The following is a 22,863-nucleotide window of genomic DNA, read 5'->3' on the forward strand; positions in this document are numbered from 1 at the left end:
TCACCCAGCTCCAACCCCTGCCACGGGCAGGGACCCCTTCCACTGGAGCAGCTTGCTCCAAGCCCCTGTGTCCAACCTGGCCTTGAGCACTGCCAGGGATGGGGCAGCCACAGCTTCTCTGGGCACCCTGTGCCAGCGCCTCAGCACCCTCAGAGGGAAGAGCTTCTGCCTAAGAGCTCAGCTCAGTCTCCCCTCTGGCAGGTTCAAGCCATTCCCCTTGGCCTGTACCTACAGGCCCTTGTCCCCAGCCCCTCTCCAGGTTTCCTGCAGCCCCTTTAGGCACTGGAGCTGCTCTAAGGTCTCCCCTTCAGGAGCCTTCTCTTCTCCAGGCTGCCCCAGCCCAGCTCTCTCAGCCTGGCTCCAGAGCAGAGCTGCTCCAGCCCTCGCAGCATCTCCATGGCCTCCTCTGCACTGTCTCCAGCAGCTCCACATCCTGCTGGGGTGCAGTCACACTGCTGCCTCACGCTGAGCTTTTCATCACCCTCCACCCCCAAGTCCTTCTCCTCAGGGCTGCTCCATCCAGGCTCCCCCAGCCCGTGTTTGTGCTGGGGATTGCCCCGGCCCAGGAGCAGCGCCTTGCCCTTGGCCTTGCTGAGCTCCAGGAGGTTTGCACTGTTCCAGCTCCCCGGTGTCAAGTGGGAAAAGCAAATCACACCTCAGCCTCCCCGGAGAGCCACCCATGAGCTCTGTGCCCTCCCTGCTGCCTCCAGCGCCTGCTCAGCCCCAGCCAAGGCCTTCCTGGAGCACAGACACTGCTCTGCTCGAGCAGGGCCAAGCACCAGGGACAAGCAGGGACACGAGCAGGGTTCTCTGCAGCAAAAGCACCCATCACCAACCTGCAGATGCTCAGAGCAAGGCTGAGTCCTCCTCACCGCACATGCTGCTCCAAGGTGGGGGATGAGAAGGGAAATTAAGGATGAGGCCAATGCCTTAAATAAGTGCCTTCTGTTGCAAAGCAGGCATCTGGGTTATTTCAGGGCCTGCCTCCTCTCTCATACAGCGTACACCCCTAAAATACCCCAAACCAGTGTGGAATACAGCAACAGCTGATGCTAGAGAGGACGAGGTGCCCCCTCACTTATTTCAGCGCAGAGGCACGTGGGTGAGGTACACAGTCATCCCTAGCTGCTTAAAGAGCAATCCAAGCCTCCCTCGCTCTGCAAACCCCTCTCCCCTTCCCCCCTTGTGTCCTCAAGAAGCACAGATCACTGATTTTCGGTTCCTGCTCAGGATGTGGGCAGGGAAGCAGCGAGGCAGGCTGGTTTCCAGGCTGAGCCTGCCTCCTGCACTCCTCCAGGTACATGAGCCACATGCCAGGGCAAGCCAGAGGTGCATTGGCTGCATGGCCTTGGGGAGACGAGGGAGCTCCCCTAACACGAGGTGATGCTATCAGGCTGGATGAGGCCTCTGCAAGAGGGATGGGGATGGTGCCACAGGGAGCGTGGCATCACCCTGCACCCCAGCTCCCCCCCAGCAGCTGCTGCTCCCCTTGATGCACAGGTTCAGAAACAGAGGTAACAGCATTGCTGTAAGGGGGAACCAGGAACTGCAGAGTCCTCTGAGCTCCCCCCTTCCTCCATTCATTTGCCATTTGTGCTGCTGGGAGGTGACACTGGGCAGCCCTGTGAGGGTGCTGAGGCGCTCATAGAGAAGCTATGGCTGCCCCATCCCTGGCAGTGTTCAAGGCCAGGTTGGACACAGGGGCTTGGAGCAAGCTGCTCCAGTGGAAGGGGTCCCTGCCTGTGGCAGGGGTTGGAGCTGGAGGAGCTTTAAGGTCCCTCCCAACACACACTGGTCTGTGATTGTATCTCCCTTTATGGATAAGATGCTCTCACAGCGCTCCTCCTCCTAACACATGGGGCCTCCCATGCCCCTGCCCTCCCTTCTGCCCTTAAGGTGTGAGGAGGAAGGGTTGGCACAGCCAGCCCTCACCTGAGGAACAGGCACATATTCACCCCGGGGGGTGACAGGACTGTCCCATATGCCACCACAGCACTTGCCCACTGTAATCTCTCCTTGTGGTGCTGCTTTTCACTGGTGGCTGTCAGATGCTGGCCAGGGAAAGAGCCATGGGCTGGCCCCATGTTCTATGCTCAAAATGCTTCTGACTCCATTAACTCACCTGGGCTCCTGCCATCACCCATCACGGAGCTCAACACCCTGAGCCCCAAGAGCCAGGAGTGTTTCCTGCCTCAGTTTCCCCTGCCCACCAGGTGTCAGACGTGCACCCAGGGAGCACCCAGGAGCACAGGGTGCAGGTCCCCAGAGGCAGCTCCCCTCAAACAGCTTCTCTGGCGGACACTGGAGCACCATTCCCTGTGGAATGCCCTTCCCTGGAGTCACAGGGAATGGGACAGCTTTGAGCAGAGCAGGCACCAAGGGAGGGTCCGCCCGTCCGGAGCTGCTTCACACTGGTCAGGAAAGGCCAGAGCAGCTGAGAGCTATTCCAGGGGAGCCTAAAAATGCTGTGGCTGAGTGAGTGCTGAGGCCCTGCCTGCACCAGGCCATTGCACGAGTCCCATAGCAAACCCCTGCCTGCTGCTGCTGTGCCGAGCCAGGCAGCACGCTGCCAGCAGCCCCTTGGAGCAGGCAGGCAGGCAGAGCCAGGCACATGCGGAGGCACAGACACAGAGAAGCAGCCTGGCTTCCTGCGGCCCCGCCAGCCCAGACATGCACCAGGGTCAGGCCAGGCTGGGACAGCAGTTATCTGGCTCCCCATGCTACAGGCTGGGGCACTGCCAGCCCCAAGGCTCTTATTTCCACTCCACACAGCCCAGTGTAACTGCAAGGGACAGCTTCAAACCCATCTCTGCTGGAGGACACGGGTCCAAAGGCAGATCCACGCTGTCCTCTACCATGTACATAGAATCATAGAATAGTTAGGGTTGGAAAGGACCTCAAGATCATCAAGTTCCAACCCCCCTGCCATGGGCAGGGACACCTCACACTAAACCATATTACCCAAGGCTTCGTCCAACCTGGCCTTGAACACCGCCAGGGATGGAGCATTCACAACCTCCCTGGGCAACCCATTCCAGTGCCTCAGCACCCTAACATGAAAGAATTTCCTCCTTATATCCAATCTAAACTTCCCCTGTTTCAGTTTTAACCCATTACCCCTTGTCCTATCACTACAGTCCCTAATGAAGAGTCCATCCCCAGCATCCCTATAGGCCCCAAGTATACACCCCACTACTTGCTCTGCTGTGTCATCACTGGGATCAGCCATCCTGCCTGAAGACAGACATGGGACAAGCACTGCAAGTCCAGGACAGTAACTCCTGCCCCGTGAGCACTGCCCTTGGTTACAATCTCATGCACAGACATGCCCACCTTGTCCATAGCTGCACCCCTGCAATGGGAGCCAGAGGCTGGCAGGTCCCAGTGGCTGTGTCCACTTTGACACAGAAAGCAGAAGAGCACATACAGGTCAGTGACCAGGTACCTGGTACAATGCCCCAGATTGATTGCTGGTAGCTGGGACCAGGCTTTGCCCCATAATTGCACTGTAGGTTTGCAACACCAGACAGTAACCACAGTACAACACACCTCAGCTTTCAAGCACAGGACTCTAGAGTCCTAAAGGACACGTTTTCCCTCCAATTTATTACATCTCTGATAAGTCATATAATATCTTAGACTAACAGAATGATTTGGGTTGGACCTTAAAGCCCATCCAGCTCCAACCCCTGCCACCTTCCACTGGAGCAGCTTGCTCCAAGCCCCTGTGTCCAACCTGGCCTTGAACACTGCCAGGGATGGGGCAGCCACAGCTTCTCTGGGCACCCTCACAAGGAAGAGCTTCTGCCTAAGAGCTCAGCTCAGTCTCCCCTCTGGCAGGTTCAAGCCGTTCCCCTTGTCCCTTACATGTCCTTACAAGTCCTCCACTGCCGTTTCTCTCCTCACTGGCCTGGAGCTGTGCCAGCTCTGGAAGCCCTCAGCCAGCCGGGTCTGTCCCATCACACCCCTGGCACAGACAGGGACAGCTCCAGCACAGAGCCCAGCCCTGCCCCGGGCACCCATTCAAGTCTCAGGCTGGCAGAGTCTCTAACAGTGGCAGTTCACAGATAGCAGCACTGCACCGGGTGATACACAGAGCCTCAGGCCAGAAATTAACAGCTAAAAGACTAGGGCTGCCCATGAACTGGAAAACCAGCTGGGAACACCAGCTTAGGCTGTCTGTGGAATTCAGAGCCATGAAAGGGTGTAGCCATTAATGTGTTTCCCTTGCATCCTTCCACACTGACCCTAGTTGCCAAGGGGATAGCTCCCAAGGGCCACCTCACAAGACCTGACTATCACACTCTCCCAGGGCTGCCCAACCAACGAAAAGCACATCCACCCTTCCCACTCCTACATCCTGCTTGGCTTTTGCCACTGCTCAGCTTTACCAGCACAGAACCCACCACAACACCACAGCTCTCCCTTGGATCTTTAAATAGAATCATAGAATCGTTAGGGTTGGAAAGGACCTTAAGATCATCCAGTTCCAACCCCCCTGCCATGGGCAGGGACACCTCGCTCTAAACCATATTACCCAAGGCCTCGTCCAACCTGGCCTTGAACACTGCCAGGGATGGAGCATTCACAACCTCCCTGGGCAACCCATTCCAGTGCCTCAGCACCCTAACAGGAAAGAATTTCCTCCTTATATCCAATCTAAACTTCCCCTGTTTACGTTTTAACCCATTACCCCTTGTCCTGTCACTACAGTCCCTAATGAAGAGTCCACCCCCAGCATCCCTATATGCCCCCTTCAGATACTGCTAGAAACAAAAGCTGGGAGGTGGGTTTTTCAGTGCAGTTGCAGGTTTAAACCTCTCCAGAACACCACAATCATTCACAGCCTGCAGCTCCCACCACAGCTCAGTGGCCTGCAGCACCTTACATCCTCTGAGACTTTGCTACCCTGGCATTCACAGCTGGGCTCTCTGCCTGTGCTCAGCACCACATCCAAACCCAGGCAGGAAGGTTTCTCATTGCCCTCCCTGGCAGCTCACCTGCAGCTGCAGCCCCTGGGCTGTGAGCCAGGCACAGGGCTGTCTCCCTTCCCCAGGCCTGGGAGCAAGCAGTGCTCCTGCCACTTGCTGTGAGGATGAGCTCAGTCTCCCCTCAATGCTAAAGCTCTGCTTGCAAAACTGCTGAGCTAGCAGGAACTGCCACTTCAGGTTTACCCATTTCCTGTTAGGGGATAAACCAGCAGTGGAGGGCTGAGCTCCTGCCACCCTTGGCTTTTGCTATGGTTCAGTTACTGCTACAGCCACTGCCTTTGGCAGGTGAACACTGGCCCGTCTTGATTTCAACAGAAGCCAGAGCACAGCATGAATTATTTGTGGTGAGCTGACCTATTTACCAGCAGAAAGACAGCATTCATTCCAGCCCAGAGTCCCCAGAGGCTGCTGGTGTCACTTTATCCCACAGGATAACACAACCCCACTGCTACCTCTGGGTATCTCGCCTCATGGGGTAACTTGTCCTAGGCTGCCATGTCTCTTGGAGGACAAGCAACAGCTCCACAGCCCTTTCAGTGCAACCTGCTCCTGGCCTGCAAGTGGGTTCTGCTGACCAGCTCTGATCAGTGTTTTGTGTCCATCAAAGCCAACACACATAGAAAGCAGAGCAGAGTGAGCCCACAAGGCCTTGAAACACTGCTGGCAGCTCAGTTTCAGGCAGAGCAGGCTCAGAGCATGCGAGCAGTGTTTGCAGAGTGGCTGCCAAGTTCTGCAGCTACTCAGGATGCTTCTCTGCACAGCTCCTTCTAAGCTATTCTCATCTCTAATACTGGCTCCCATCCTCTGTGCACAGTCCTAGGCAGCCTGTGAAGGGGTACTGCACATCGAGAAGATGCTGAAATCTTGGCACCTCATTTCTGTTGAGCATCTCACAATCACAGATCCCCACCACATCGCTGTGGACCTTACCTTTGTCTGCCAGAGACAGCGTGCTGTTAAAGTACTGCTCCTCCACAGTCCATGCTGTGTCATTGATCTTGTTAGATACCCCACAGGATCCAATGCAGCTCACCTTGATGGCTGTGGAGAAAAAGCACACCCGTAAGCTCTGGGAGAAAGCAAAACCTCGGGTTCAGACTTGCTTCAGGTAGTTGTGCAGGAGGAGGGCCTCATGAAACACACACAAGGTGCAAACACAGAGCAAAGGAATTGGGTCATGTTTTCATTCCATTTCAGTAGCATGTTTTCCCTTTACTCTCAACACTATTGCATGCTCCCTGCTACTCCAGTGCTATTCCCAGATATTATCACCTTAAGTCCTGGCCTCCTTGCACTGTGAAACCCTTAGCAGCAGTGATTCCAGCTCTCCAAGAGATAACCCTCTCTCTAGTTTGCTCCCAGATGAAGCAACATGCACGTCAGCCTCAGCACTCAGGCTCACAGCAAAGACTTTGAGTGGCTTCTTCCTCCTGTTAAGAGACTCAGGACTCACAGCAAAGCCACACAGCAAGGTCTGGAAGCACCTGAGATGCCATCTGATGGTCCCAAAGCAAGGAGGGTAAATTTGAGCTATGTTTGTGCCTTGCCTTGGGAAAGCCACCCCAGAGCCCACCCTGCAGAATGCCTTTCAGAAGAGGTACCCACTGTACCTTTTCAGTTAGTCTTGGCCAATTCACAGCAGGTTGAAATCATGCTCTGATGTTAACAATGGACCACAGAGACAAATGGGATGGCCTGGCCTTGCTTCACAGCAGATGATGCACAGCTTGCCCCCATACAGGGGGGATGCAGACAGACCGGTCACAGCACAAACCAGGCCTTCAGCTTTGTCCCAGCTGGACGTCTCCTGTCCTGATTGCCACCAGGTTCTGCAGCAGCTTCAATGGATCCCACAGAACTCCCTCACTGGATGTGCTGTGTGACTGCTCCTGCTGGCAGGAACTGCCAGACAGACTCTTCTCCTGTTTCACCCATCTGCTCCCCTCTATCCAAGCCGTGTCTCACAGGAAGCATCTCCCCGGGAGGCAGGAGGCCAATTCATGTTGGCTTCAGAGCTCTCCCCTTCCCCACACCTCCTCAGCCATGCGCCTCCCCAGACACCAAGGGCTGTGTGATGCTGCACACAACCACCTCAATAGCTCTCTAGAGCTCCTGCCTGGCTGGTACGACCTTGTTCCCCACACTGACTGAGGACAGGGTGGAAAGAAACCCAAACCCAGGCTTCTCTGCAGGGGGAATGGATAGTTCTTACCCCAGTGCCCTACTGGTGCTTTGCTGCATGCATTCAGGTGAAACAGGCTCCTCATCCCACAAAGAACAGCCTCCCCCTATCAGATCTCCTACTGTACCTTCCCAGCCTGATCATGACTGAACACCAGAGCCTGTTGCAGTCAAAGCGCTGTCTTATACTCAAGGGCAATGGATAAACAGCTCCAGATGCCAACTCTCATTAACACACAGCAACAGAGCAGCAACGCTGACTCAGCAGCTCTCCTGTGTGCGTCTGGGATGTGCATTGCCACTTCCAAGGCACTTCCAGGGGAGCACGGCCTCCAACTGGAGCTGCCCACATCACAGCATGTGGTCTGAGCAGACACCGGTCCCCTCTGGAAGCAAACCATCACCCCAAACCCCCCTGCAGGTCTGGGACATCCAACCCTCTCTTTTGCCAGATGGCAGAGCCAAAACCACGCAGGGCCTTCAGCACCAGAAGGAGCAGGGAATGGTACCCACACACTGGTACCAGATCACGTGTTCCCACCTCAGACACACTGCCGCATCTCTGCATTCACAACAAGCCTGTCCCACTTCAACTAAGCCCAGAACTTGGGTGGCTTAAGTCAAATCAAGCCCAGACTCAACTGCTCCACTCCCACATTTTCACACAGGAGATGAGAGCAAGAAAAACCCAACCAAGAACTGGAGAACATCCACAGAACATTCACATCCTTCAGGAGCAACAGGCTCCCCCTCAGGCTCCCTTCACCACAGGAGTTTATAGATCACCACCATCTGTTGCAACGCCCAGATACGGGGATGATGGTCTTGAATGTGAGCTTGCTGCATTGCGGTGCTGAGGCATTCCTGCTCCTGGGAGGCAGGTGGGAGGAATGTTCAGGCACATACATGTTAGAGACCATCTCCCTTCCCACAGCAGACATACTCAGCCAGCAAAGGCAGTGGGTTTGCAGTGGGACGTGCAGAGCCAGCCTTTGCCTGGTGGTCCCTGCTGCGATGGTGGAACCCCTGTAACCAGCATCAGGGCTGCACTTAACTGTGTCTCAAGGTCTCACTGCGTGTAGCAAGGAGTTGTCCATCCCAGGCACAGGAGCTGTCAGCTCCAGAGCTGCTCAGCTACCAGCATCCCAAACTGGTGTGGTCGCAGCCAGCCTGTGCCTATGGAAGAGGGACAGGTCCTGGAGGGAGAAGAGGTCTGGGGCTCTTGGGGGTCCCAGTCCTGACACCCTCTCCAGTGGCATTCCTGACCATCACAGACCCTGGGACTGCCAGTCCAGATGCATGAGGACAAGCAAAGAGCCAGACAGCAACATCACAAGCTGAAAAGCTTGAAGGCAGTTTCACACTAATGGAGAAACCCTCCCCTTTATGCTCTCCAGAGCTGCCAGTGTAGTGTTACCAGGCACACCAAGGTACAGGGCAAGCCTCAGAGCAGTTCAGGTGGCAGAGGATTTGCTATGGAGCATCTTCTCCAATCTATTTCAGAAACATGAGCTTCCTGCACTTCACTGGGGGAGAAATGGGGTGGACAACATATGCATTGCCCCATAGCTGAGAGAGGGGCTGTGGCTGGATACAGGGATCACCCCACAGGCTCCTGGAGGAGGCAGCAGATCCCCAGCTCTCCCCAGGGTGGGCAAAGCAGGGGGACAGCAGATCCAGAGCAGCCCAAGAGCCCCCCCATTTCATCGCCACAACCACAGAGCAAGGCAAGCAGGAAAGCCTGGCAGCTCCAGGGCTCTTGGTCCTCCAGGTTATCTTGAGAGGTGCCAGGTTGCACAGGTCAGAGCAGCAGCTCTGCTCTGGAGCCAGGCTGAGAGAGCTGGGCTGGGTCAGCCTGCAGAAGAGAAGGCTCCTGAAGGGGAGACCTTAGAGCAGCTCCACTGCCTAAAGGGGCTGCAGGAAAGCTGGAGAGGGGCTTGGGACAAGGGCCTGTAGGGACAGGCCAAGGGGAATGGCTTGAACCTGCCCGAGGGGAGACTGAGCTGAGCTCTTAGGCAGAAGCTCTTCCCTGTGAGGGTGCTGAGGCGCTGGCACAGGGTGCCCAGAGAAGCTGTGGCTGCCCCATCCCTGGCAGTGTTCAAGGCCAGGTTGGACACAGGGGCTTGGAGCAAGCTGCTCCAGTGGAAGGGGTCCCTGCCCGTGGCAGGGGTTGGAGCTGGAGGAGCTTTAAGGTCCCTTCCAACACAAACCAGGCTGGGGTTCTGTGATTTCTCTTACCTCTAACCAGGTGTTGGAGCAGCCTCACCATGAAATCCACAAGCATCCAACGGGCAGAGGAAGATACTGGGGACTCTCCCAAAGGCTCCTGTGCAGAGGCAGGAGGAGGGATCGGGGCAGTTGATGGCCACAGCTCAGGCAGGTGGAGCTGGGTCAGCTGCAAGCTAAAAACAGTGTCAGTGGGACAGCTCTGGGAAACCAGCACCACCAGAGCTGCCACTGGAGCCACCTGAGGGGCAAAGCTTCTCAGCACCAATGTCAGGAAGCAGAATGCACAGCCTGAGCCTTCCCAAGGAAACCTCTGTGCCAAGCTGCAGACAAAGCAAATGAGAAGTTTCTACATCCAAACAGGCCCGTTCCAGTTAAAAGGAACCCATAAACGCCTCTGGAATCCAGTGCTACCAGTGCCCAGGTTACCACGCTCCTGCTCCCTGTGTACCCAGGCTGCTCTGAATAAATACAGAGAAGGGAAGGGGAGGGAGGAGGCAAAGAGCAGCAAGCAGAGAAGAAATTATGAAGCCCTGCAGAAGGCAAGAGCCTTCTCCCCTGCAGTCCCGCAGGGATTTGGGAAGTGGGCAGCTTCACATCCAGCCAGATACATCCTTAGCAACGTACTACGTGCCATATGCTGGAAAGAAAAGGAGACAGTTGAGACCCATCCATCTCTGCACAAAGTAAAAATAGAGATGCCAGGAGCTGGGCACGTCTGCCGCCTTCCAAAGTGATTTGAGAAGAGCAGTCTTAGACCTCAAGTTACTGTTGCTGGTGACCCAGTGAGCTGGCCTCCTCGGGAGAGCTGGTATTGCAGCTGCTGGATGTGCACATCCCTGCTTCCAACACCCAGCCGTGTGCTGAGCAAGCAGAGTCCCACCAGCACAGTGAATGGGGCAGCAGGGCCAGCCCCGTCCAGCTTCAAGTCCCATCTACATCACACCCCCATTGCAGCAGGGACAGGCAACAGGCAGGGCAAGAGGGAAGGAGGCACCAACAGCCTGGTTGGTGGGGGGGCTCTGGGGTGGGGAGGGGAGCAGCAGAAGTGGTGGCTGTTGCACTGAGCAGCAGTTTACACAGGGCAAACGGACCAACCTGGCATTGTGGTGTGAGGCAGGGGGCTGGAACTGGATGATGTGAAGGTCCTTTCCAACCCAAACCATTGCCCTTCCACTGCAAGGACAGCCAAAGAGCTGGTGCTGAGCTCTGGACCAGCACCTGCAGCCAGCCCTGGGGCTTCACAAGCTGAAGCCCACTCGTATGTGGCCTCAGCCATGTCTGTTGGACACGGAGGCTCCAGGACCACAAGCGTGGGACGAGAGGGATGGCACAAAGCCACCCTCTGCCTGTGCCGTGACCTCCCACAGGACAGGGATGTGTATTCCCAATGGGCTCAGAGGTACCTGCAGACCTGAGAGGTGCTGTGGAAAACCTGTGCTCACCTGGAGCAGATAATGAGGGAGCACAGGGGGAGGAAGTGCTGGGGAGACAAGTGACTGCGCATCAGAGACTTGGTTCATAGAAACCAGCCACAGGAAGCCAGAGCCCCCCTTCCTCCTCCCTGTCCATCAGAGCTGGGGCAGGCAGGATCACCACATTGTAATTAGATTGCCTCAAGCTGCTGTGTGTATGCACAGACCTGCAGGGACTCAGCACCCCGTGAGCTGGGAACGGGATGCATTTCCCTGCCCCAGGGGCCAGAAACAGCCCCAGGAGAAGGGTGCCCCATTGCCCAGAGCCCCAGGCAGTGCCCAGTGCACGGTGCTGGGGCCCTGCCGTTCACAGAGCGATGGCTGGCACAGCAGCAGGGCCAGCTGAGCACAGAGCATCGCAGCTGCACCCTGGAGTGAAACCTGGCTTCAGAGATGACACCTTCTGGTACACCCCAAGAGCTCCTGGCCCGGGAAGCCCCTGCCCTCGATGTGATGGAGGTGATGTGTTTGGGGTTACACACACAGCCAGCAAAGCAGGACCAGATGGTGCTGGGAAAAGGGAAAGCCCATAGACAGAGGGAGCTACTCTCAACCAGTTGAGGAGACTGGGGGATTCCTAGAAAAGCTCCATGAGAAGGGGATGCTGAGGAAGCCAAAACCCCCCAGAGGGGCAAGGATGAGGCCTTTGCACTGACTGCCTTCACACAGAAACACCCCAGCAGCACCTCAGACACAAAGGGCTCATGTCTGCTAAGCAGGAAGGCTGGAAGCTCCCAAGATCTGCTACTCCCTCAGCACCCAGCCCTCACGCAAGAGTCTATGACACTACTTCATAATACTAATAACACTAACACTGTGACACTACCAATTAAACCAACAGCTCCTCATTAACCCTCAGCTGTCCCCATCCTTCTGGGGCCATCCTGTCAGCTCCTGAGACACAGAGACAGGAGGCAGTGAGGCAAGAGCAGAGCTTACACAGGCAGCTGGAGGCAGCGGAGGGTTCAGTGCAAGGTTAAGGATTGTCTGGGGAGGATTTTATCCTCTTCCTCCCCAAGAGCCCAGCACAGGGGCACGGAGGGCACTCGGCCTCTAGTGTGGAAGGAGAGGAGTCGTCCAGAGGAGTAGCTCACGCTTTCCATCTCAAGTCAAACCCAAGCTGCAGCCAGGCCCCCCAGTGACTTGTCTGGAGCTGACACACACTGAGCACATCTCCCAGCCCAGCAGCAGCCTCCAGCACACCAGGACTTGGCTGCTGCTCCCCATGACCCAGGGGGACATCCCACCTCCCGCAGTCCATCACACGGGTCACCCCAACACAGCTCTGCTCAGAGGCTCCAGTGAAGCACCAGTGAAACACTGCTGCAGTTTGACTGGTCTGTGCCCCTGTGCTGCTGCCCATGGGCAATGCTGCTGCCATGCACAAGGCCAGCTGGGGCTCAGGACCACCCCTCTGCAGTGCACAAGCTTTAGCATCATTCAGTGCCCAGGAGCAAGAGATGCTCAGCCATTCCTTCCCCAGGTTTGCACTGCCCCTCTGCACCCTGCAAGAAGAATCACTCACACCATGGAAGAGACAGTCCCTTCCTAGCCCTAACCTTCCAGCCCATCAACACCCATCCTAAGCACCACCAATGCCTATTCTCCTTGGCTATGGGACAGGGCTGTATTTGCCCGCTGCCAGGCTAAGGCAGGAGGACCCAGCCCCACACAACCTGCAGGAAGCCCAGACCTACCCAACACAGCCCCACACTGCGGGAAGGCTGGACACAGCCTGTAGAAACTCCGCCTGTAGCAACAACAAGGCAGTGCCAGCTCTGCCACAGGGACACAGTGACCCACAGCCATTATTTTGCCTACACATGAGTTATTTTAGCCAGAGTCCACACCAGCATGGGGAGGGGCACGTCCATGTAGGCAGTATCGACACAGGGAGGATGTTCTTCTAGCAGATGCTGGAGTCTGTACAAAAGCAGAGCAGCAAATTGTCTCTGAGCCCATCCCCAGGCAGGCTGGTCCTGCCCCTCTACAACCACTTTCTTCCATCGAGCTGAGACTAACAAGTTAACCTACATTTACCATTTTCTCCCCAAAACCAGGGGTCAACACACACCCCAGGAGAAGAAAGCAGGCTCTGGGGCTCCTCTTCAGAGCAACGTCCTGTTTAAACCTCTCTCCCTTGTAGAGCTGGCAGGTTTATTTATAGCAGCCCAGTGTTTCATGGCAGTGTGCTGATAGAACAGCGGCTGCCCTCAGAGGCAGGGGTCACCTCAAACATGTGGGATGAAATCCCGGGCTGAGCGTGTTCAACAAGCCCAGCTCTGCAGGTGTCAGGCTGGAGGTGCAAAACCCACCAGTGAACAAGGCCACGGGGGCTGTGGGAGGGGGACGGCCACAAAGCCTGTGCCTTGGATCTGCCACTCCTGCTGCCAAAGGCAACCGCAGCTCCTTAGCAACACACAGGGAACGAGGCAGCATCCACAGGCAGGGCATCGCGATGGGCTGCACCCATCCAGCCCTTCACCCCAGTCCCCACCATGCTGCTGATGCCACAACCCCCCCTCTGCTCACCAAACATGCTCTAAAGGGGCTGCCCCAGCAGCATCCCCTTTCTCCAGAACTGCCTTTTACAAAAAAAACAGGATTAGTTTGGCTGGGTTTTGGGGTTTTTTTAGCTTCAGACTGATGTTGGCCTGGGGCAGCCTGGAGAAGAGAAGGCTCCTGAAGGGGAGACCTTAGAGCAGCTCCAGTGCCTAAAGGGGCTGCAGGAAACCTGGAGAGGGGCTTGGGACAAGGGCCTGTAGGGACAGGCCAAGGGGAATGGCTTGAACCTGCCCGAGGGGAGACTGAGCTGAGCTCTTAGGCAGAAGCTCTTCCCTGTGAGGGTGCTGAGGCGCTGGCACAGGGTGCCCAGAGAAGCTGTGGCTGCCCCATCCCTGGCAGTGTTCAAGGCCAGGTTGGACACAGGGGCTTGGAGCAAGCTGCTCCAGTGGAAGGGGTCCCTGCCCGTGGCAGGGGTTGGAGCTGGAGGAGCTTTAAGGTCCCTCCCAACACAAACCAGGCTGGGGTTCTATGTTTTCTCCTGTGATACTCAGAGGGATGGATATCAGCAGAGGAGGCTGAGTGCTGGCGGTGCAGCTGAGGTGGGTGGCTGGCATGGAGATATTCCTAGTGAGTGTGAGATCTGCCTCTCTCTGCCAGTTACTCCCCAGTACAGATGGGACCGAGCTCCCATCAGAGCTTGCAGCAAGAGTCCCACACTGGCCCCAGAAGCTCTCAGCTCCCAGTGCTCTCAACTGCAAAGCAGCAGACACTGTCAGCTCGGTACAGAAACATCTCATATTTAGGTTCTCAGTGAGGTTCAGGAGACTTCTACTGACAACCCCTTAACAAGGCAGGTCCTAACTTCCTGCCGTCCTTCTCAGGGGACCTGGGCAACTTGAACTCACTTGTCATCCTTGGACAACCTGAATTTAAGCAAGTTATTCTCTTCAAAACAGAACAAGGCTGTACATACATAAGCCCTCAACATCTTCATCTGCAGTGTTTGGTTCCTAGAAGAGCCCTGTGAGAGGGCAATAAAAGTCCAGATGCCCAAATGCAGGCAGGCAAGTGGAGCAGAGCCAGCCACTCGCCCCGGCAGACAGGGATGCTAAGAGACACCAGGACCTGCCAGCACTCAGCACTGCAGCCAGCCAGGGACCACAGCCACCCTTCAGCTGCACTCAGACAGGAGAGGAACCTCGTTTTTTATAGCCTGCCCATACTGAAATAGGTTTCCACCCTGCACTTAGCAATACTTGAGGCCACAGCAGTGGAGATATTCCAGTACACTTGACTTGGGCCGTTAAAAAAAGGAAGAACCGGGCAAGAAACCCCACCGCAGCCGACCACAGTGCTGCAGGTCACTGCGTGCTGTAAGACCAGTCCACCCTGCAACAAACTGCCCCTTTAAACCTGCTAACAAACCGGATTGCTCCCTCCCAGCAAGTGCAGAGCCTCCTCCCAGCTGGCTGCCACAACGAGCCATGATGGAGGGGTCAGGCTGAGCTCCCTGCTGTGCTGGGAACACCTCTGCTTGCGATCTCCACCAGCTCCGCTCCGCTCTCCCCACACACCGGGGCAGGTTCAGCGGGCTCTGCCTCCCGACCCGGCCAGCCCCTCTGCAGGAGCATCACCCCTCCTGCCGGCAGATAAACAGCGACTGATCAGGTTTCTCCGCTTAACCACAAAGAGGTTGATTCACCGGAGCCTACTCCCTTTTCAGGCTCTCTCTAAATAAAGGCTTCAAAGAGTTCTGGAAATTCATGCTTAACAGGCTTACTGTAATACCCGGGCTCCAGTGGGCCAGACACTGCTGCGGGACTGAGTCAGGCTCATTTTCTTCTGGGACTCTCAGATACACTTGTCTGGGAGTTAAGGTTCGGACAAGTCCTGTTGGTCCATGCTCGCGTTGGCAGATCCTCACTGCCACCCACAACACAGCGCTCCTGGTCTCCTCAGCAACAGCCAGCCCTGCAGATGCTCAGGAAAGGGGGTGATGCTCCTCCTGCCCCTCCTGGGCATGAACCCCCCAGCACCCACTGCTTGTCCTCAGAGAGGAATCACAAGACACTCATAGAACGGGCTGGGTTGGATGGGACCTTGAAGCTCCTCCAGCTCCAACCCCTGCCATGGACAGGGACCCCTTCCACTGGAGCAGCTTGCTCCAAGCCCCTGTGTCCAACCTGGCCTTGAGCACTGCCCAAGTCAGCTCAGCACCCAACTGACCAGGAAAAGGCCTGTTACAGGCTGGACACCCCCCACCACATGCATCTGGGGCACACACAGTACTGCCATAACCAGGTGCCCTGAGCAAGCTTCTGCCTCCAAGGCACCAAGGACTAAAGCAGCAGGTTCAGGAGCGCTCAAGCATTCTGGAAACAACAGTTCTGATGTGAGGGATCAGAGCCTGCACATGAGGGAAGGACACAAGAGCACAGGGGACAAGCAACTGTGCATAGCTGCACTGAGGCCCATCACCCTGCTGCTCTAATCTCGGCGCTGAACTCGCAAGTCAGCAGCTAGAATTTGCTGAGACACCTCCAAATGATTTAATGCTGCTGCAGCCCCCAAGCACGAGCCCAGAGCCAGCTCGCCCCTCCTAGCAGAGGAGGTTTCAAGTGTCTTTTCCTTAGGAGCCTTATTTATAAGCAGTAAAACCACCCTGTACTTACTGACTCTTCTAGTCTGTGTACCAGCTTCTCCAGTGGGGAGGCAGGAGGTGCAGTGTGGCACAGAACAATGGGAGAACCCAGCCACATCCCCTCACTTGCTCTCCACTGAACATGTCACACACCACATCGAGCTCTCGAGCGCTGCTTCCACACGTCTCAGTTGTCAAGAAACCCCTCTGCCCCAGCATCTTCAAAGAAAGCAGCTAGAATCCACTTCATTCTGCATTAGAGCTGCTCCTATGATTTTCTCTGATGCCATTCAATACAAGCAGCTGGATTCTCTATTTATAGCAAGATCATCAGTTTGGAAAGACAACTTATGTTCTTGTTATTACCAGAGCAGCAGACAGATAACGAATCCCTGCTATGCTAGTACTACGACTCTTCATGGTAAGGCTGGACACCTGCAGAGGTCTGAGCAGATAGAAAATGAAGCATTTGGGACCAAGGGCTAAACCCCTGGACCTGACATTCAGTCCCATGTCGACACTCCCCATCAAAGCAGCACCACCCGATACCCACACACTGAGCTTTCCTCCCTGGAATGTTGCCTTCCAAGCCAGTTTTATTGAAGTCTTACTGCAGGAAGCATTTGGGATTCAGCTCAGGAGGGATGGACGCAAGCTGTTACCTCTGGCCAGAGCTGCTGGAGCCGGAACGACAGAGAGCACAGCTCCTCAGCAAGAACAAAGGATTGGAAGTTACAAGCATTAGTGCTCCAGAAATGATTCATGCTTCTTGGAAACAGCCTTTTTGCTGCAGATATCTGGCAAGATCTGGTTTTTAATCAAGATTAAGGTGCTCAGAGGTCAGGGTGTTTTCAAACTAGGTCTCCAAACAATCCTAGGCTGGCACTCAGCCTGACACCCTCATTTCGCCAAGGGGGTCAAAAGCAGCATCCACCCTCACCTCAGGACACCCCACATGTTCTCCACTTGACACTGGCACCCCATCAGCTCATTTTAACTGGCCATCAGGAGGAATTTGGGCTTGTAGAGTTGCTGTTCAAAAGGAACACGAGGAGACAGAAGCCTGCCCATCTCTGTTGGTCTGAAGCCATTTCACCTCCTGTATCAGATCCTGGACATGACCCAGGGACTCAGAGCACACACAGGAACAACTGTGCATAAGGGAAAAATCCTGCTGACTGGCAGCACTCTGGTCCTTTCTCATTTTCTCCTCTCCTAAGCAGTCTGCTCTTCGACACAAGAGATTCGAAGAGTGACAGGTTTTAAGAGCCGCACAAAGAGGTAATTAACTTCTGCAGCAATCCCTATTGCCAGACTTCAGAGGTCACAACAGTAGCCTAAAGGCTGTACGCTGGTTATCTGGGCAATCAGCCCTCAAGAAAAGAGGCACCAAACTAAACCCCAGCCCCCAGTGTGCCTGCCAGGCTGACCCAGGAGCAGCTGCCCTGCCAGGCAGAGCACCTTCCTACAGAGGCTGCCCATAGCAGCCTTGCAGCACAACCCAACTCACCCACTGACCTTCTTCTCTTGGAAGAGCCTGAGCATTCTCTTCTCCAGACAGCAGAGGACAATCTCCATGTCCATCATACTCTTCCTGGCCAAGACTTCACCAAGTCAAGTGACAGATACATGTCTTAAGATAACTTCCTCCTCTTTCCCAAGAATGACTTTCAGCAATAGGCATTCCCTGACACACCAGAGCAGAACATGCCCATCCATGCACCCACACCTCCCTTGGCAGAGGGGCTGCCCCAACCATCACCTTCCCTGGCTGCTCCAGCTTGCCCAGCCCTGCCTGTGAGGCCATGCTAAGGATGGGGACTTGCCTCCAGAGAAGAGGGATGGGAACACACAGTCTTCATCCTCCCTGCTGCCTACCTGACTCCAGCCCTGAAAGACAACCTGCATCTCCGACAGCTCTGCACTGCTCCAGGGAAGGGATAAGCACTCACACCCCATTTGTCACACTTGGAAGCAAATCAGACAGACAGAACTCTGCTCCACTTGTTCTCCCATTGTCTTAAACAAGAGATGTGAGGCCGCAGCATGTCTCCTGGCCACAGAAAGCAGCAAACAAGAGGTTTCTGGATGAGCACAAGTGGTGTACAAGTGGGGGAGCAGCAGAGAGAGGCACACACTGCAGAGACAGGAGACACAAAACAATCTCGTGATCCGTTATTGACTCCAGAGGACTTGGAGCTCTAGCAGCAAGCCAGCCAGGAGAGCAGAAATCCCTCTTTTGTTCCCCAGCCTCAGACAGACTTGGCCACACAGCTCCCTGCTGTCTCGCTCCAGACAATGAGAAAAGAAAGTTAATCCACTTCCCCTGCAGCAGGAGCCATCCAGCCTGCCGGGGAGATGCTGCAGAATACACGAGCATTCCTGAGCATCAGCACCAGCCTCATCCCGGCACCCGCCGCTGCCAGGGAATGCCAGACGGCTGGAGGACCTCACCAGGCACTGCCAGAGTTCCCAGGGATAGGGACAGCTTTGGATCTGCTCCTGCCTGCTGAGCCCTTTGGGCTCTGATCAGCTCTGCACTGCAGGCACCGCTCCCTTGCCACGCAGCACCCAGAGAAGAGACCAGCTGTGGGGTCCATCCTGCCCCAGTGATGTCCAGATGAGCACAGCAGTGTCAAACCCACCTTTACAGAAGGTAAACTTCTGACCCGGGACAGAGCAAGCTTCAGCCTGCTGACAGAGACCGAACCCATCCTTTCACCATCGCTTTCCCAAGCAGCCCAAGCCACGGCCCTTCTGCTGGAACAATGTTTTCCTCTGTATCAAGCCAAGTGGTAGAGAGGATCGTGGCCAACAAAGTCCTTCGGTGTCACCTCTTCCCCTCAGGAAGGGCACAGGTTACTCGCACACCAGACCCACCGTGCATGTGAACCAACCCCAAACTTCTCCCTGCTGCCCTTCGAGGGAAACAGAGGTGATCTTTTACTTTGGGCTCATGCCTCAGGACTCGAGTCACCTGCTTTTCAACCCCCTTGTCACCACCAGCTTTCTCGGCTCTCCACGTGAGAAGTGAGGATGTTTACTACACTGAAGATGAGAGAAGGAAATGAGGATTCACCAGCACTCTGCTCTGCAGAGGCAATGAGGTACCCAGGTACTTCTAGAGCACAAACAGACATCAGTACTTGTATCGGGAGCTTTGTAGGTCATGGGAGTGATTTTTAAAGTCAAGTCATCGTGGCATAAACTTGAACTGCTAAATACCAGAGAAGAGCAAAGTGCTGAAACCTGCTCCGGAAGGCACTTGCCGTTTCTTTTACCAGTGACACAGGAGAGGGCTGGTGCTTTACCATTACACTTTCGGACATGAGAGCCTGGCAGCGGGGCCGGAATAATCTGCATTGGCCCTGGCAGCCACAGAGCTGGGAGGAAAGTGCTCCAGCACCCCCAAGCAGCTCAAGCCTTTGTTCCAGCACACTCCCGCCAGCGGCCAGGGCTGCCGGCCCTGCTCTGAACACACTTATCTCCCTCCTCCCTCCCTTCCTCCCCCCAAATTACCTCCATCTCCAGCTGTCCCAGAGCCAGCTTCCTGTTCGGATTAATTATTCTTTGTGCACCCGTGTTTGATGATTTACCCAGCGAGCCAGGCACGACATGAGGAGTTCTGCCTTCCCATTAGCGCCTTCCCCCGAGGCTCACAAGTTCTCCGGGAAGGACCTGCACCCTGGCACAGCCAAGCGTGCCTCCCCATAAGGTCTGCTGGGTCACCACAGGCCACTTGTGACGTTGCTCCAAGGTCAGCTGCAGAAGGTGTGCTGCTGAGCAGCCTTTCCTGCTAGTCAGCAGGGCTGGCACGGAAGCCAGCGTAGGTGGGAGCGCTTGTGATCCCGAAAGGTGCGTCTCCAGTGAGGTTTTCCTATGACCCAAGATTTCCAGCGTGTTTAGCAAGGCAGAACAGAGCTTTGTTTGTACTGTCTGCCTTTCAGAAGGTGCAATTTTCAACAGCCATCAAAGGAGTTACCGTGTGAAGCACTCATCTACAGGCTTGTTTGCATCTGTGATCTCAAAAAGCCACAACGCTGAGAGAAGCCACCACACGGACTGGTCCAGCTCAGGCAATGGGAAGCACCAAGCCTCAGTGCTGGGGGCCAGACCTGCAATGGGGGAGGATTTGGTGTCTCCTCCTGGGAGCTGTTTCTTAGTCTGAGGAGTGATAGCTGATCACAGAAGGTGTAGGTGTACATACTAGATAAGACAAGTGGATGCCACCCACCTCTCCCCACGCTCCACCAGAAAGCCACAGCACGTCAGGGTTGTCCGATTCCTTTGCTGCTGAGCCCATGGAGCTCTCAACAGGGCTGAGCAGCCCCTTTAAGACCTCTTGCCAGCAGGTAGCTGCCTGCTGTCACACCAAGAAGGATGTTTCAGCAGCTACATGAGACTCCTCCTCCTCTGAGGGTGAGGCATTTCCTTCAGCCAGAAGGAAGAGGGTGCCCATCTGGGGGATCCCCATCCCCAGTGTGGCGGGACTAAACACCAGAGACTGTAAGATACAGAGCAGCAGGGAGGAGAGGTAGCAAAGAGCTCTGCAGATGCTGGTGTCCCAGCCCAATGTGACTTATTTGGGTAGATTCACGTATCGGTTACAGGAAGTTTCCACCCCAGCTGGTGAACCAATGTACAGGGATCTCAGCCCAAAACAGCTGCTCAGGTCACCTCTGCACAGAAGCAAAAGGAACAGCCACACAGAGCCCACCTCGGATTCCAGCTGGATGCTTCTGCCAGCATTCCTAGAGCCCTGCTCAGCTGCTCCTGCCTCTTACCAAGATCAAACACCAACAGCAAACCCCCTCCTGGCGTCAGGACCAATCCTTACACTGGGCCCCAACGTTTCACAGGGTCAAAGCAATGAGGAAGCAGAATGAAGGTCCAGAACAAAGAGATACATTCCTCCTACCCCACCACAACCAGCACACCAGGAAGCGAAGGAGATCTGGTGTGAAGGGGAACGTACAGTTCCTCTCCAACATGGGAGTTGTAGAGGCAACAGCAAGGTGGAACCGTGGCCAGCACAACTGAGCCCTCAGAAGCCAAACACTCGTCTTGCCCAAGAGGCGCCTTCAGGAACAGGCGTGGAAGTGAAGGGGATGGGCTGAGGATGGAAGTCAGCCACCCTTTGTTAATAACATCTTTGCTGGAAGAAGTACCTTTGGGAGTACCCTCCGAAACATGCAACTGTTTCGCTCCAACAGGAGTTGAAGAGGCTACAAGTCTGCACTTGTCCAGGATACTGTTTTCCTCGGGAAGATCCCAAAAAGCTCTTGCAGACAACTGGGGATGGTGCTCACAAAAGCAAGACACAGACAAGCATAGGCACCACCATCCAGGCTGACGTCTCTGCTCAAGAGAGACTTTGCATTTCACATTCTTTGGTCTTTCTTCCCCATAATAATTTCTTATAAAGGCAGAAGCAAGACAACCTCAGGGAAAACAGCAAATCAGCCCGCATTTCCACAGCACGGAGCACAACAACTAACTTGTAATGCAAATGACTTCTGCAGGCTGGGGCAGCAAAGTTCCTGGTTTGGAAGGTCTGAACCAGCTCCCATCACCCCCAGCCCATCCCTGTCCCTCTGCCCCGAGGGACCGCAGCAGCCACCATGGGGGGCTCACTTGGGAGCAACCCCGATACCTCCTGCACCATGAGCACAGTGGGGGCTGCTGCTGCCTGCCCCACCGCGGGCACCCCCTCCCCACACGCACAGGACCACAGGCACAGCCTGGACGCCTCCAAACCGGTGCTTCCACAACTCAAACCGCTCCAGTTCATTCCAGATGGAACGGAGCGGATGCTGGCCGTGGACTGTGGCTGCAAACGGGCGGGCACCCTTCCTGCTGGGGCATGGCACAGGGCACCCTCCCCGCTGGGGTATCACCCCTGCCATACAGATCACACACTCCAGAGCCGGGGCCCGCTGTTGAGGGACCGCTGGCACCGCGATGCCGCAGCCCAGGGAGGCCGCAGGGCGCCGGGGGAGGCTGGACACGGAGCCCGGCTCCTCCGGCCGCCTCCCGGTGCCACTAACCGGGGCACTGCCGGCTGCTGTGAAACAAGCTCTCCCCCGGAGGGTTTGCTGGGGCTTTAGGGGGTGGGGGGCTGCTGGGTTATGGGATGGGAGCAGAAAGTACGAGGAAGCGGAGGAGGAAATCATTCAGCAGGTTGCTGCTGCCGCTCCCCTGCCCGCAGCGCCCGCTCCCCACCGCCGGAGAACCGGCTCCTCCGCGCACCCCCCGCCCCGCCACCAGCCCCACGGCTGAGGGCAGCCCCCGGGACCGGCCCCCCGGGTACACCCCATGCGGGGAGCGGCGGGCAGGCCGCGGGCTCACCTCGGTACTGCAGCGAGCCCGAGAGCCGCACGGTGACGGTGCCCGCCAGCGGCTCGCCGGGGCCGTACACGACGCGGCTGTCGCCCAGGCGGATCTCGAAGAGCTGAACCTTCCCCATGGCCTCGCCGGCCCCCGCGGACCGGCCCTGCCCGGCCCTGCGCGCTCCGCCGGCAGCGGTACCTGCGCCCTTCGCCGCGCCGGCCCCCGATGTCCCTGCCCCGCCGGGCCGGCCCCTTCCCGCCCCGCACCGCCCCTTCCCGCCCCGGCCCCACAGCGCGGCCGAGCCGGGGCGGGCCCGGAGAGACGGGGCGGTTTGTGAGGGCCGGGCTGTGAGGGAAGGAGGCGGTTGTGGGTCTGGTGTGTGAGGGAAGGAGGCGGTTGTGGGGCCGGGCTGTGAGGGAAGGAGGCGGTTGTGGGTCTGGTGTGTGAGGGAAGGAGGCGGTTGTGGGGCCGAGCTGTGAGGGAAGGAGGCGGTTGTGGGTCTGGAGTGTGAGGG

The 22,863-nt window shown here is 56.3% G+C and overlaps 1 protein-coding gene across 1 annotated transcript in view; it reads right to left on the minus strand.

Annotated features, from left to right (window-relative positions):
* The window catches only part of ARRDC1 (arrestin domain containing 1), a 36,880-nt gene extending 14,283 nt beyond the window's left edge, over window positions 1–22,597 (minus strand). Inside the window, exons 1-2 of the mRNA XM_061352990.1 lie at window positions 22,368–22,597; window positions 5,922–6,032 (exon numbers count right to left, since the gene is read on the minus strand). Coding sequence (XP_061208974.1) covers window positions 5,922–6,032; window positions 22,368–22,485 — 229 coding nt within the window. The 5' untranslated portion in view covers window positions 22,486–22,597. The remainder of the gene's footprint in view (window positions 1–5,921; window positions 6,033–22,367) is intronic.
* Window positions 22,598–22,863: the final 266 nt, after the last annotated feature.

The sequence above is a fragment of the Neopsephotus bourkii genome, unplaced genomic scaffold (genome assembly GCF_033783945.1).
Source record: "Neopsephotus bourkii isolate Nb327-2 ecotype Australia unplaced genomic scaffold, CSIRO-AGI_Nbou_v1 NB_659, whole genome shotgun sequence".
Taxonomy (NCBI): Eukaryota; Metazoa; Chordata; class Aves; order Psittaciformes; family Psittacidae; genus Neopsephotus; species Neopsephotus bourkii.